Genomic DNA, 14,889 nt, shown 5'->3' on the forward strand with positions numbered 1-14,889 from the left:
CCACTGGAAATGGTCTGGTTGAAGGGCTGGATTGAAAATAAATGAAAAAGCAGCCAATTTCCAGAGAATAACTCAGAAAGCCTTGAAAACTGTTGCTCAAGAGCACTTTAAAAATTAGAAGAAAGTCTGTTTCCTTGGAAGTAATATATAGAGAAATGAGGGATGACTACACTTTTTTCACAGTACTGTAATTATGTTTTGTTTAGTTGGTTGAATTTATATGTGTCTTGAATGCTGTAGCCATGTTACTAACACTATTATAAATCATCAATAATGTATCATTATTATGTGTGAGAATAAAAGGTTCTTGATTCAAAAATACTCGGTGAGCCTTTTGTGTTACTCCAGTTGCAGCCTGCGACCACTAGAACAGTCTTGTTTCCCCGCTTAAGACGGTTGTACGCATGCTCGTACGTCAGGAAGGAAGGAGTATCCTCTCTCCAAGATGGCAGCGATCATAGACAACAGCAATGCCGTAGGGGCGACAAAGAGAAAGCACCTCGGTATCCCAGAAGCGGTTTTTGTGGTGGGTAAACCCGGACATTTCTCGCTGTGTCGCTGGTTTGACTTGTTATTACTCCGCTGAAGACACAATTGTAGCTGTAGCTTCCGGTGTGCGGGTGCAGCATGCTGGCTAACAGCTAAGCTAACAGATAATCCTGCTGTGTGTGCAGGCTGGGCGGCAGCTCGTTTCCATCTATGGACATCACTGCATTATTGTCACTATGCCTCGTTTCCTCTTTAGGCTTTAGGTCCGTTCATCCAGCCACACATCAGTCTAACTGGAGGCTGCTTTGGTGACATTAGCCTCATCCGTGCATAATCAGGCAGTAAGATAAGCACATTTAGATTTAAGGTGTATAGTGAATACGTCCGAACATGTATGAGCTACTGCTCTCAGGTGTCCTGTCTCCTGACAGTTGCAAATACAGCAGAAAGTTAAGCGTCACGTGATCTGCAGGTTATTTTTCTCCTTTAGGATGGGCATTATATCACAGGCCCCACTGCCGTGTCTTCAACGTGTTTGTTTCATGAGGTCAGCAGTTCAAAGCTCCACCGAAACTAGAAAATATTGATCTTTATTTACTTAGAAGCACCTTAGGTGATTCGTTTTCAGTAATTCATCACTTATTTCACTGCTAATCTTCACTCATGTATGTCCTTTGGCCTTTGCTGAGCAAATACATACAATTAAAACTAGAGTTGGTCTGTCGCTTACAGGTTGAGTCACACATATACCTACATGCATGTGCATGTCAGAGCACAGTGCAGATTAATGTAGTCTCCATCGCCACCTGTCAGCCACCACGTCCAGCTTTGCTTCCTGGATGTGTAATCTCTCTGTTTCTGCTCCCTCTATCCCTCACTCACCTGTAAGGAGCACATGTACATTTCTAATCAAAAGCTGAACATCAGATTCACAGATATTATAAATGTGATTTTAAAATGTGTTTGTTTCAGATTTTTATGGTAGAAACAGTTTGAGCTGTTGCAAGTCCCAACAGATCTTTGACAATAAAAGCCTCGTCAAGAAATGAAGTGTTTCTGACCAGTAAGAGTCTAAGAGGCCTTTAATTTGAAAGATATGGTACTATGAGATCTTTAAGATACATGGGGCCCGATTATTAAACATCTTGACAGTGTAATAAAGTAATTTCTAAAGTTATAATGTTGTTCTTTCTGTAGAGTTGCCTTTTATTTGTCCTCATTGACGTCCAAATCACCAGCTATTCCTTAACGTACAATGTTTTTTGTTACAGAAGAGTTGACGTCATAAGTTTCTTAACATTAACTGACTGAAAACGTGGCACGAAGATGCCGTTCGAAAAATTTATTCTGAAATGATTCTGCAATTTGTAGACTGTTGAGCCTCTGCCTGTATTTAACCCTGAGGAAATCTGCCTCTCCAAAATGCTTCTTTTATACCCAATCTTGTGACTGACGTGTTGCCAGTAAACCTAATTAGTTGGAAAACTTTCTTTCTAGTAGAGCAGGGCGATATGGCCAAAAATATTTATCACGATATATATTTGAAAATTTGCGATAACGATATAACCGACGATATAATTGATGCGAGACAAAATACAACTCCACAACATTACTAGTGCAAAAAGACAACCTTCCATTTATTTTCACATAAACAAGAAGCTGGTTTTTATGTACATTAAAGCTTTATAAAAATTTAACAGTGCAAATGCAAATTCCTTGCTGAAAGTTTAACCAAAAGGCATTTCCAGTAGAAATGGGCTGACATATCCTGAGCATAACCATGTATAATATCCACTGAAGTTAAAAAGAGGTGCTTTGCAACATTAAACTGCAGTGTGCAGTATGCATTTTTCGGACCATAAGGTGCACGGGATTATAAGGCACATTAAGCGAAACAAAGCAGTCAGATAAATCAAACTTTATTAAACTCATTCTTCTTGCTTCCTCCATTTCTGTACCATTGATTCATTAATGTTGAATTCTCTGGCAGCTGCTCTATTCCCATGTTGCTGCAGTATATTAATGACTAACCTCGTATTGTGGATGGATTATCTCAGTTGTTCTCCTGACTGAAGTTTGGTCCGTTTACAACATCCTGCCATGCGATTGCATTTGTCTCTAACCATGAAGAACCTTCACGTTAACTTTTATAAGTGGAAAAGTGTTAGTGTTCGTCCTCCAGCTTCACTGTTTATGTTATGCTAATATAGCTGTGTCGCTAGCGATCACGTAGCACATCATTATATACCAGCTAGCCCAACTTCAGTAACCCTACAAACATCACTGCTGTTTAGTTTCCTGTCTTCATTTATGTTGGAAGTGATAGCAGAGCTGTACGTTTGATTTTTTTCAGAAATCTCTCAGTCAGAACATGCAAGATCATGCTTAGGTAACTAGCGAAACTAGCGAGCTAACTTCCGCTAGCTTCCTGCTAACTTCTAACTCCGTTAAATGTAATAACTTTTGTTTTCATGGATGCCTGGAATTTAAACTTTATAGTTACACCTGGTAAAGCAGCAATGCTGATCGTTTTATTAAAGATGAAAGAATTTAGACAGTTTTTAACTCTAAGTGATGCTGCAGTGTTGTTTGACCTGAAGCACACGGAGTTTAGGACCCAGATTACTCCCAGATTTAAGAGCATCTTAGTCCGACAAATACGACAATAACAACGGCCGCTTGCATGTTCTGCAAAAAAAATGTGCTTTGTTGTGTATCTGACGGACAAACACCAAACCAGTTCCACATCACGGAAGTTGCACCATTTTTACAAACCAATTCTGGTTCATCTGTTTCACTCAACAATCGGCCATGTGCGTATGAAAACAAAGGCACCGCGCATGCGCGTTTTACTCCCATTCTATCGCGATATTTCATTTTCCTATCGTTGCCTAACATTATACCGGTATTACCGTGAACGGTATAATATGGCCCAGCCCTACTTTCTAGTACCACTATTGTTGCCCTCATCCCAACTGTTTTGGAATTGAGGTAGTACATAATCTCTCCAGCGTGTGCTGGTGCCCAAATCACCTCGCTAATGAGGCATCCCAATCTGATGCCTAAACCAGCTCAACTATTTGCTTTCTGGTTTATTGTTATAGTTTAGTTCATTGTTAGTTAATCTTGCTTAATGCTTTCTTTCTCTCTTGCCTGGATTTTCAGGAGGATGTCGACTCTTTTATGAAGCAACCCGGCAATGAGACGGCGGACGCGGTGCTGAGGAGGCTGGACGAACAGTACCAGAAATATAAATACATGGAGCTCAACCTGTCTCAGAAGAAACTCAGGTGACACCAGTGAAGGAACACTTAACCTTGTTGTTATTGGCTTATACAGAGTTTGACAGAGGTCATTAGAGTTTGGTGCTAATATGGGACATCATCAGCTGGTGGACATAATTTCTGAGTGATAATCAAAGATTTGGACAGATATCCGGTCGTTAAGTAATGACGTGACGAATCCTACTTCCGGGCCTAAAGTAGTCTGCGTTTAATATGGCTTTTGTGTTGTTAACATGTTTAATGTTTTGTGTTTTCTTCTATTTGATCTCAAAAAGCTCCTAAAACAGTCAGTGATCACTGTTGACCTCCCTCGGCTTTTATTACCGCTAATCATTTATTTAAGCTCAGTTTTTAAAACCTTAGGATGTAACTACAGCCCAGCCCATGCAGCAGTATATGAATGACTAACCTCGTATTGTGGATGGATTATCTCAGTTGTTCTCCTGGCTGAAGTTTGGTCCTTTTACAGCATCCTGCCATGCGATTACATTTGTTCCTGACCACCGAGAACACTCACGTTAACTTTTATCGAGTGGAAAAAAAGTTAGCTTGTTTATATTATGCTAACATAGCTGTGTCGCTAGCGGTCACGTAGCACATCATTATATACCAGCTAGCCCAACTTCAGTAACCCTACAAACGTCACTGCTGTTTAGTTTTCTGTCTTCATTTATGTTGGAAGTGATAGCAGAGCTGTACGTTTTAATGTGTTTCCAAAACCCCGCAGTCAGGACATGCTATATTGTATTTAGATAGAAGCTAGCGAGCTAACTCCCTGCTAACTTCTAACTCCGTTAAATGTCATAAATTCCGTTTTCATGGATGCCTGGATGTTAAACTCAATTGTTACACCTGGTAGAGCAGAACGCTGATCATTTTATTAAAGATGAAAGACTTTAGACAGTTTTTCAACTCTCAGTAATACCATAGTGATCGTTTGATATATGGACCTGCAGCGGAGTTTAGGCCCAGACACGGCTAGTGACGTCAGACTTAACGACGGATTAAAGACATGTAGTGAGCTATTTAAAGGAGAGCATCAGCAGAATTTAGAAGAATAAGGACACACTCCACGCATGCTTCATAATAACATCCAAATCACATCTCTTTGCTCGCAGGTTGAAAAACCAGATCCCTCAAATCAGACAAACGCTAGAAATCCTACGACACATGCAGAAGAAGAAGGTGCGTACGGTTGTTGTGAACAACTTTAAAATGTTACCATTGTGTGACACCAGTGTAATTATGTGTTGAGCCTGTTGTAATTTGACTTGATGTTAAGTGAATCAAACAAATAATGGTTTGAATTCATTTATAGGGATGCCTGTCAGGTCAAAGGTTATTTCTGTAGCACATTTTAAACAACCTCAGTTGACCAAAGTGCTGTACAATTTATATAAAATGTACACTGTATACAACAGTCGCAAAATCAACAATAAGTATACACAGAAAAAATCTAAAACAAGTAAATTAGACTGCGTTTGCATGATTAAAGACGGAGTACTCTGCTCAACTAGACTCAAAAGCAAGTGAGAACAAATGGGTTTTTAAAAACGATGGGCAGCTAAAAGTTCTGTATCCACTGAGACTCTTAAAGCAACTGGATACTGAAATCGACTGGAAGCCGGTTTAAGGCGGCTAGTACAGGTGTAATGTGATCGATCAAAGTGAGCTGCTGCATTTTGTACAGCTTGTTTGATCAGAGCTAACATATAAGAGTTACAACAGTCTAGACGAGAGGTAATAGAAATGTCAAATATCACACCAAGGTTCCTTACAGGTTAGAGGTTAAGAGACCAATGGCACTGTCATACCCATCTTACAGGTTGGACTGTCCAATTAAAATAATTTCTGTTTCGCTTTTGTTCAGATTAATGAAGTTTATCTCCAACCATGATTGTATAGCTGAGACAGTTCACCAGTGCCTGAATAGAAGCGTAGCTGCTGGTTTGTATAGGCGATGACCTACATAGCTGTAGGTTATCTGCAAAGCAATGAATAGAGATGTGGAAATGAAAGAAGATAGTGGGCCCCAGCACAGAACCCTGAGGTACCCGACAACTAAGTGTGGACACAGAGGAAACTCCCGTGTTGCAGATGTGACTGTATCCATTTAAGGGCTGTACGTTTAATACCAACACACAATTCAAGCCGTGACAGAAGAAATGCCATCATCTACAGAGACGCATCATATCGTCCATGATAACAACAGTGTAGATTTTTATGCAATACAAAAATATTATCCTAGGATATCGTTGCTATAGCAACGCAATGCTTTTAAGTCCCCTAGTGAAAACGAGAACTGAGTGTCAGCATATATAAATTTTAAAAAGATCTACTTCAACAATAGAATAAAATAGAATAGCCCTTTATTGTATGTGTACAACGAAACTGTGGAAACCTCAAACAAAGCACAATACTGTGCAGAGTACGCAAGAAAACTGTCGCTGCTGAAGGTGGAAACCACAAACATGTTTCATCACTTCATGCAAAATCATACTATTGAGTACAGACATGTTACAAAGAAGGAGATACTATATATAAACAAATGGCTCAACCAAGTGTTGCTAACTGCTCTCCATATGAAAAAGGCAGAGGAAGCAGTGGCTGGAAATGACTGATGTTGTAACTTTGTGGAAAAGCAGAGCTTTAAGCAGCTGGTGAAAACGCTTGATCCAAGTCAAAAAGTCCCATGTAGAAAGTATTTTTAGCTTTACTGTGTGACAATGTTGTGCAGCTGCTGGAAATATTACACGGCTAAGTTACTTTAATTATTGTTAAACTAAAGATTGAAGCAATCATACTGCACTTTACATCCTTACATCACACATCAGCTCTACTGTTTACAAATGATCCAACGTGGTATTGATTATGTAAATTTCAAAGCCAAAATCTTAGCTGTTTAAAACATGACTTCATCAGTTCAAAAATTATGTAATTCAGTGTATAAAAATGTATCTTGTTAAAAAAATAATACTGTTTTTTTTTTTTAAAGGACCAATCTGCACATATTTTATTACACTTGGTTAAATAATGAGCCAATAACTTAATATTTTATCACATTATCAATCAGGCCACTTAACACAGAAATAACTAAATCTTTTAGTGTTTGTCTGACTAAACCACAGAGACTTCTTCATTTAACTGTGAGATTGTCGAGTTCAAAGCGGTGGTGATGCTTGAAGGTTGGCCAAAGTTAAAGTGTGTGGCAGAGAAATTGATAGTGAAGCACCTTTAACCAGGTTTGCTTTCCTTCAGGAAACCACAGAGCCAATGGAGACACACTTCCTGTTGGCTGACAATGTTTACTGCAAGGCGTCAGTGCCACCCACTGACAAAGTCTGCCTATGGTTAGGGGTAAGTATTCTCAGTGAGCATTTTATTTCAAGGATAAAGCCAAAAAGTAATGAATCAAAAAGGGCTGTCTTGTGGACCTTATTCATAGAAGAGTTAATTAGATGAAGCTTAGCGTTTTCTTCCCACCCTGACGTTTTCTCCTCACAGGCAAACGTCATGTTAGAGTACGACATCGATGAAGCTCAGGCTCTGCTAGAGAAGAACCTCTCCACGGCGTCTCGCAACCTGGAGACGCTCGAGGAGGATCTGGACTTCCTGCGAGACCAGTTCACCACCACTGAAGTCAGTATCCTTCCGCAGTGTAGCCCGCCCAGGCGGAGGTTACACCACTGATGGCACTGACAAAGCTCTCTGAAGCAAATATGGTTCACTTTTCAGTGAAAAACAGCGACATCTAGTGGCCAAACTACTGGTTTTCCATTTGTGTGAGTGGAGGGCATGACCTCACACTGTACTGCTGGTGTTGTTTCAGTGCAGCTTATTACACACAGGATTTCAGTTGTTATTTGGAAATGACTTAATGAGTATAAATGATTCACTGTTTAGAAGAAAAAGCATCGATTCTTGAGGTGCATTTACCATAAAGTGAAAGTAAGTTGCCTCTGTCAGCTTTCACTTAAAAAATAATGTCCAGACTTAAGACGGAGTGTAACAAACAAATCAACCCAGAGGTTTATTTGTTTGTTACACCAGAGCTGCAAAGATAATTTAATAAACAGCTTAGGCTGCTCAGGCATGAGGCACTGCTCTCCGGTGTTTTTTAGACCAGACGATTCATTGAGTAACTTGTTTGAGTGATAAACCAATGATTTAAAAAAGGAAAATAAATATTGGTTGATAAGAAACACAGCATGAAGTGGACCATGATAGATGATAAACTGCAGTTTTGCCCATTAAAAACTGAAAATAACCTTCAAGATGATCCTTTAAGGGAGTAAACCCATATGAATCGCTCCCTGGAAGTCCCTGCTGGTCACCAGCATCACTTCACTGGGTTCACTGATTTCTCTATCAAACTTTAATGAGAGGATAATGAGAGCTGGGTCTCTGGTTATGACCTTCAGTACACTTGAAGGAAGATCATCAGCTCATGAGTGTGACTGGAAGCTCCAGCTGTGTGAGTCAGACCAAAAAATGTATCCAGTTATTCGAGGTCTAACAGAAGTGTACAACACGACTGTTTACTGCTACTTGTAGTGATGGAAAACCCTGTTTGGTGCTGGGCCAGTCCCAGAGTCACAGCCTCTGAGACACAATCATAGTGAGTCTGTGCGTCTGGACGTTCCTGATGTTGCACTGTAAAGTGCACGGCCGACAGACGTTTAGATCTGCATCTCTGCAGACTTCGCCAAAGGCAATCAGCCACAGTTCATAGAGTGGAAGTTAAACGCCGTTATAGAGGACGCCTGCGATAAATATTACAAAATAATATTGTTCAAAATGAGCAACCAACCAAGCGGTAATAATTACATGAAGTCGAATGAGGGCAAGATGTACCTCTCATCTCCTCAGTTTACAGTCGACCTGACACAGCAGGTAAGGGTGACAATGTTTTGTAATGTTGGTTAACTATTTCACGACTCCAGATCAAAACATCAATCCAGACGAGCCCTCTGTTGCTCCTTAACTCGCTGCTCCCTCCAGATATGGCGCGAGTCTACAACTGGGACGTGAAGAGAAGGAGCAAAGAAAACCTCCTCAAATCAGCAGACAAGTCTTAATATCGACGGGACGGCGTCCACACCACCTTCTGCTGAATATCTCTCCTTAGTCAGTACTAAAAAGAAAAAAACTTAAAAAAAAAACAAACCCTGTCCCCCAGACTCACGTGTATGTTCACCCCGGAGCTCGGCGCGTAGAGGGCGTGTTGGAAATCTTTCCTCGAGCTGCGGCTTTGAGTTGATTTCTGTGCCCTCTATGCAGCCAGCCTCCAACTTCCACCAGTACTGTTTTCTGTTGATTTGTTACTTTTTAAAGTATTTTTTCAAGTAAAAACTAACAAAAGCAACGAGGCAATTTTTGTATTCTTTTTAAAGATTTGAGTATGTTCCTGTCATTTTATTTGATTGTTTTTGGCAGATTGTGAGCGAGGGCTCTCTCACGTCATCTTCTCTTTGCATTTTCCCTCCTTACTGACCGGACTCTCCTGTTTTTTAGTTATTCTTTTTTGTTCCTCCTTCAGCAACATCTACATGCAGGACTTTAAGTTTCTAAAACCACGCTGTGAGTAGAATAAAGCTCTAAGAAAACCATCATCTCCACAGGAGACGAACAACACAATAAAGTTAGTTTGGACTGTAGTCCTGCTTCACACCCACCACTGCTCCTCCTCCGTCCTCTGACCTTCCACACTCACCCATCTCCTCCTCCTCCTTTTTACCACTGTTCTGTCTGTATTTATTTGTCTCTCACTGTATTCATTAAACGATGAATGAAGTAAAAGGAGAACACTTGGGCAAAGAGATGAGACCTTGACCTGGTGCTGTGTGTATTTTTTCAGCAGAGAAAGAAAGTGTGTAAATAAGTGCAGTGAAACATGTACGGAGGCCAGCAGGAAGTGATGCAGGGAAACAAATGAGTGTCTGCGTTTATTATAGTGAGCTGCTTCTGTTAAAAGAAGCTTCAGGTAGACAATAGCTGCTCAGATAGTAGAGATCTTTTTAAATGGGGCTCATGTTGAATATGCGATAAACCTATAAGAAAGAACTCGAACAAAAACTAGTTGAAAATTGAGTTTTATGGATTTTTAGTGTGTGTAAACTTCCTGCATTGATATACCAGCATAAGTAGCCCCTCCCCCAAAATAATGTAGCATCTGCGCTGAAGCACAAGATTTAATGGAAAGGAAACAGAGCTGATAACATGCAGTCTGCTTACAACAAAAATATTTCACGTCACTGTTGGAATAAATAAGCTCTCACATAAATTGTTTACACTTCTCGAAGTACAGGACTGAGAGCAGTAGATGGTGGACGAATCTGTCTGTAGATAAACCAGTAGCTTACACTGCTGTATACCAGTGCATAGTCTTTCAGCCTCATCCACAAGACAAGGCAGGTAAGGCTTTCCAAGTTCCAAAATTATTTACCTCAGATGAATGAAAACAGATGACACGTTACATGGTGTAATCACAAATAGTCTATTAAAGTATTTAACAACTAAGAACTCTTCGCTCCCTCTATAGGCGTTGAGAGGTAGGTGCTGCTAAATTAAATACACTTTATAAATGCAGATGTCTCAGCAGGTTGCTGGTCTGGAGCATTATTCCTGACAATGAAACGCGTCAATAATCTTTAAAAAAAGCAAATGTTGCTGCCCATCAGTCTGGTAAAGCTTTTAAGGCCAATTCCAAACTGTTTGAAGTTCATCATTCTGCAGTGAGAAAGGTTATTCACAAATGCAAAACATTAAAGAGTTGCCACAATCATTCAGGAGTGGACATCCGTGCAGTTTCACCTCAAAGTTAGACCGTGCAATGCTCAGAGAAACTGCAGAAAACACCAGCCCTACATTTCAGTCTCTAAATTTCATGACAGCACAATTAGAAAAAGACTGACAGAGAATGGCTTGTTTGGAAGGGTCTTCTCTCTGAAAAGAAGCAGCACACCTGCTAGTGGACAGATGAGCCCCAGGTGGAGATGTCTGGCTCTAAAGCACAGCTACATGTGAGTCAACCGTGAACTTTTGTGTACAAAGTGTTCGAGAGTCAAATGTGAGGCCATCCGTCTAACTGAGTGATGCAACACGGCAATGATCCCGAGCACAGCAGCAAACAGATGAATGCCTGCAAACCTCAATGGACTGAAGCAGCAGTGCAAAGAAGAGTGGGTTAAAAGTCCCACAATGATGTGAGACACAGACAAAGTCATACTTCAAGTTACTGCTACCAAAGGTGGTTTTACTACTGTATCAAAGGGTTTATGTAGTATATCACACTGATTAGGTTTTGTGACATAAACGATGATATGCCGTGTTAATCTTAAGACCTCAATGTTTTTTAATGTCCTGATATATTATTTTTTAGAATTAAAAGATGGTGTGTTTTGTTTTTAAGACTGTAGTTTCATAAGTGCACAGATACACTGAAGGGGTTAAACCAGTTTTTCACTGATTTGTATCGACGTCATCGCCATCGATTATATGTTGCTGACAGAAATCAGTTACCATCCACATCCTTGTAGTAATAAAAGAAAACATTGTAGAAAGATCTGACTTTTAGGTGTAACTGTTCAAACCCTGTAAAATAAACCCTGTTAAAAAATTCAGATTTGTGTATCATGCGTAGCAATGAATTTCTTGTTGCTTTTCTTTGCTATTGCCCTCCTGCACTGGCTTCACTTTTCACCTCTTTTATGCATCTATATATTGTCTGTGTACAACACATGTTCTGTCCTTGCAATACAAGGTTGAAAACAACAAGGTTGCAACAAAATGACAGTGGAGATAAAAAGCTTTCAGCCCCTGTAAGGCTACAGCCGTGGTGACATCAGTGCTTTATATTCAGTGTGAAAGCAGCCTCAGTGAAACCAAAGCCAAGGATCCTGGCAGAAAACGGTGCAGTGTTTCCTCTTGGATAAGAGACCTAAAGGAGATTGCTTTGCTGTCAGCATGAACCTACTTTCCATCATATGAAAGACATCTCACAAAATACTTTCCCTTGATCACTTCACAGGTCCTGAGGTGACTTTGTCGGCACCCTTGAATGTTTCTTTTTGTTTCCTGCCGAGTCAAGATTCAGAGCCTTTCAAGGCCAAGGAGGTTTTTCTGTAAGGGGGGAAAGGACCAGTTGACAGAGTGTATCTTTCGAGATCAGCAAGTTCATGTGACTTTCTGTGGAGTGTGTGTCGGAGCCGGAAAAGGAAAGTAAATTACTTCACTCACAGGCTGCAGGTCAAACTAGCACTGAAACATTAAAAAACACTTCCAGACCACAAGAGCCTTGTGGACTTCTAGGAAAGAAGAGGCTACTAACATAAAGCCTGTGTTACTGCTTATTTCACACACTAGTGTATGTTTTACCGGAAAATGACTTCTCTTTGGGAGTAATAACTAAAATTGAACGTGCCTTTTTGGTCATTATTACACTTTTTTGTCCTTCTATTGAAAAGAAACAGTTTTAGAGGTAAAGAGCGTCGATGCTCTTTTCAGCTGTAAGCCTACAATAACCTTCAACATTTAGAAAGTCTCACATGTTAAAAGACCACAAATGTGGAGCATGAAAAAGAAATTACAGTAGATTTCACGCTTTCTGCAAGTTAAGAATGAAAAAAATGAATTTTATTGTAAAAGGTTTTGTCCAGCATAGGAAGTGAGAAAAATTTGTCCACCCAGGAGGGTTTGGTTGTATTTTTGAAGACATATTGATTAAACTGGACAGTGAAGATGATCTTAAAGGGTTCCCCCATAAAGACTGGAAACAGGATGGTCCGAGTTGGTAAGAAGAGGGTGTGTTTTGTCACCAGGCGTATCAAAGTCAGGCCAAATTTAATCTTAAGCGGTCCAGACAGCTAAAACTATGTCTAATAAGTTTACTGGGAAGAAGTTCAGCTGTACATTAAATATAATAAACCACCTATTTAAAAACTGATTGTGAACAGCATGAAGCTTGTTAAGAAAAATGTGCACAGCTTCAAAAGTGCATCACAGTTGTTCCACAGTTATAACGCTGCTGTAGTAAAAGTCAGAGCCACTCTTTTGGCTTAATTGTAGAAAAAGTGCAGGCAGCTCTTATCCAGACTTTGTCCTATAATTACAAAATATAAGATTTATTTTATTTTGCAAAATAACTTGTGCTGTGAATCTACAGAAAACCGTAATAAAATTCAATAGTATATAGTGAGAAAACTGGATGTTTTTTGTTATATAACAGAATAGTGTTTTTTCTTCAATAAGAACTGCAAAACTGAGGAAAATACAGCTAAAAGTCCAAAATGTATGCTCTCTCTCTTTTTTCTTTCTTTCTTTGGAAATTTTCACAAAGCTTGGGCTCTTTTTGGCTCCCAGGCTATCAGACATTATTCAGTAAAGCCCAGCAACATTTGTATTATATATAATTGATTTAATTGACATGTTTCATCTTCATGAAGATCATCGTGAGAGTATAAGACAAACTGTGCTGGAGCTGTAACCTGCAGACTTTATGCTCTTCTTCATGTGGAAGTAGATGAAAACCTGTACTCTGTCTCTCCAGTCATGCCGGTCTAAAAGCTAGAAAGCATCTGCTGACGAAGCTTTCGGCACCCATGAGGAGGAGCAGCACACACAGGAGACTAAAACCCACGAAAACCTTCTAAACTGTCGACTCAATGAAATCCTCTTGGGAACTTTGAGCATAATACAACACAAACTCTCGTAGAGGATACAAAGGCAGAGCGATACATGTTTTGAAATGACAAGTAGCGGGCGTATCTAGTACACGCAGAGCCTCCACAAAAAAATACATACAAGCAAAGCATAGCGGCCAGTGCCACGCTAATTTTGGCGCAGTGCATGCGTGTCCGATGTGAAAGGGCCTTTACTCTGTAAAGAGTAAAGGTCTTAATGATGATGTAATAACATAAAAGTAGACCCCACATACCAACACAAATCCCTAATGAGGACACACATCTCTAAGATCTTTCTCTTAGTAGAAGAGAAAAGATCTGCGAACTGGAATCAGCTGATCATGGCAAGAGTGCAAGAACCAATATGTGGGAACGATAGAAAGGCAGACTTGGACTACTGGGAACCAGTTTTCTACAAGAGCCGGTTCTCAATTCCAGTCCCTAATGATTCAGCAAGGCAGAGGAAGGAAACACTTCTTAAAGCGGTTGTGAGATGAAACATTTCAAAAACAGGAGGACATCAGGGAGAGAGCGCTCAGGCGTTTTTTATTATTCCTGTAAGGACTTTTCTGAAGATCGATCTTTTCCGTCTGGCGACAGCTTTTCACTCACTTCAATGAGGAATAATGCAGTGTGTATAGCTGTGGAAATGGGTTATTATAATTAGAATAGTTTCTCATAAACTCTCAAAACATGTACATCACTTTTCAAAGCTTTCAGAGGAGTGTTTTGCTTTGACTTGAAATTATTACTCTAATAGGACAACTCAGTGTAAAATCCCCCCTAACGATACATTCATGTAAAAATAAAATGACAGACACAAAACTCTTTGGAAACACTTAAAAAGAAGGCATACAATGTGAGAAAATGAAGACATATACTTATCCTCACTGGCCGACAGAGGACTGTAATGCTCATTCATTTAAAAAACAAAAGAAAAAGAATAATCAGTGCTGTGATCATAGCAGGAATGTATATCTGGTTACAGACAACCAGAGTAAAACATTTAATCAAACCATAAGTTTCCTACATCTACAGCAGCATCCTAGTTACACAGAAGAGACAGAGAGGGGAAAAAAATGGAAATTTTTCAAAATGATATATAGATATCTACATGTACACCAAACAATCCAGGTTCTTTAGATGAGTATTTTAAGGTACATTTAATTGCTAAGAACCCTATAACCGTCTATATGTTCCTTCTCCGTGTTTAAAATGGCTTTAATTACACTCATATACACTCACCAGCCACTTTATTGGGTACACCTTCCTAGTTTTAATTCTTCGTGGCATAGATTCAACAAGGTGCTGGAAACAGTACTCAGAGATTTTGGTTCATATTAACATGACAGCATCACACAGTTGCTGCAGATTTGTCGTCTGCAAATCCATAATGAGAATCTCCCGTTCCACCACATCCCAAAGGAGCTCTGTTG

The 14,889-nt window shown here is 39.8% G+C and overlaps 1 protein-coding gene across 1 annotated transcript; it reads left to right on the forward strand.

Moving 5' to 3' along the window:
• The first annotated feature begins 391 nt into the window (after nucleotides 1-391).
• On the forward strand, nucleotides 392-9,605 carry vbp1 (von Hippel-Lindau binding protein 1). The gene is made up of 6 exons (XM_080876620.1): nucleotides 392-526; nucleotides 3,655-3,779; nucleotides 4,892-4,958; nucleotides 7,032-7,130; nucleotides 7,278-7,416; nucleotides 8,775-9,605. Exons 1-6 carry the CDS (start codon nucleotides 446-448, stop codon nucleotides 8,849-8,851), a joined length of 588 nt encoding a protein of 195 aa, XP_080732746.1. The 5' UTR covers nucleotides 392-445; the 3' UTR covers nucleotides 8,852-9,605.
• The last annotated feature ends 5,284 nt before the right edge of the window (nucleotides 9,606-14,889 follow it).

Source organism: Rhamphochromis sp. 'chilingali', assembly GCF_963969265.1.
Source record: "Rhamphochromis sp. 'chilingali' genome assembly, chromosome: 1".
Taxonomy (NCBI): domain Eukaryota; kingdom Metazoa; phylum Chordata; class Actinopteri; order Cichliformes; family Cichlidae; genus Rhamphochromis; species Rhamphochromis sp. 'chilingali'.

What these genes read in the sequence shown, in the direction of transcription:
- vbp1 (XM_080876620.1), top strand. Translation starts at nt 446, where the DNA reads ATGGCAGCGATCATAGACAACAGCAATGCCGTAGGGGCGACAAAGAGA. An exon ending in TCCCAGAAGCGGTTTTTGTG is followed by an intron (nt 527 to 3,654) that starts GTGGGTAAACCC and finishes CTGGATTTTCAG; the next exon opens with GAGGATGTCGACTCTTTTAT. An exon ending in CTGTCTCAGAAGAAACTCAG is followed by an intron (nt 3,780 to 4,891) that starts GTGACACCAGTG and finishes CTTTGCTCGCAG; the next exon opens with GTTGAAAAACCAGATCCCTC.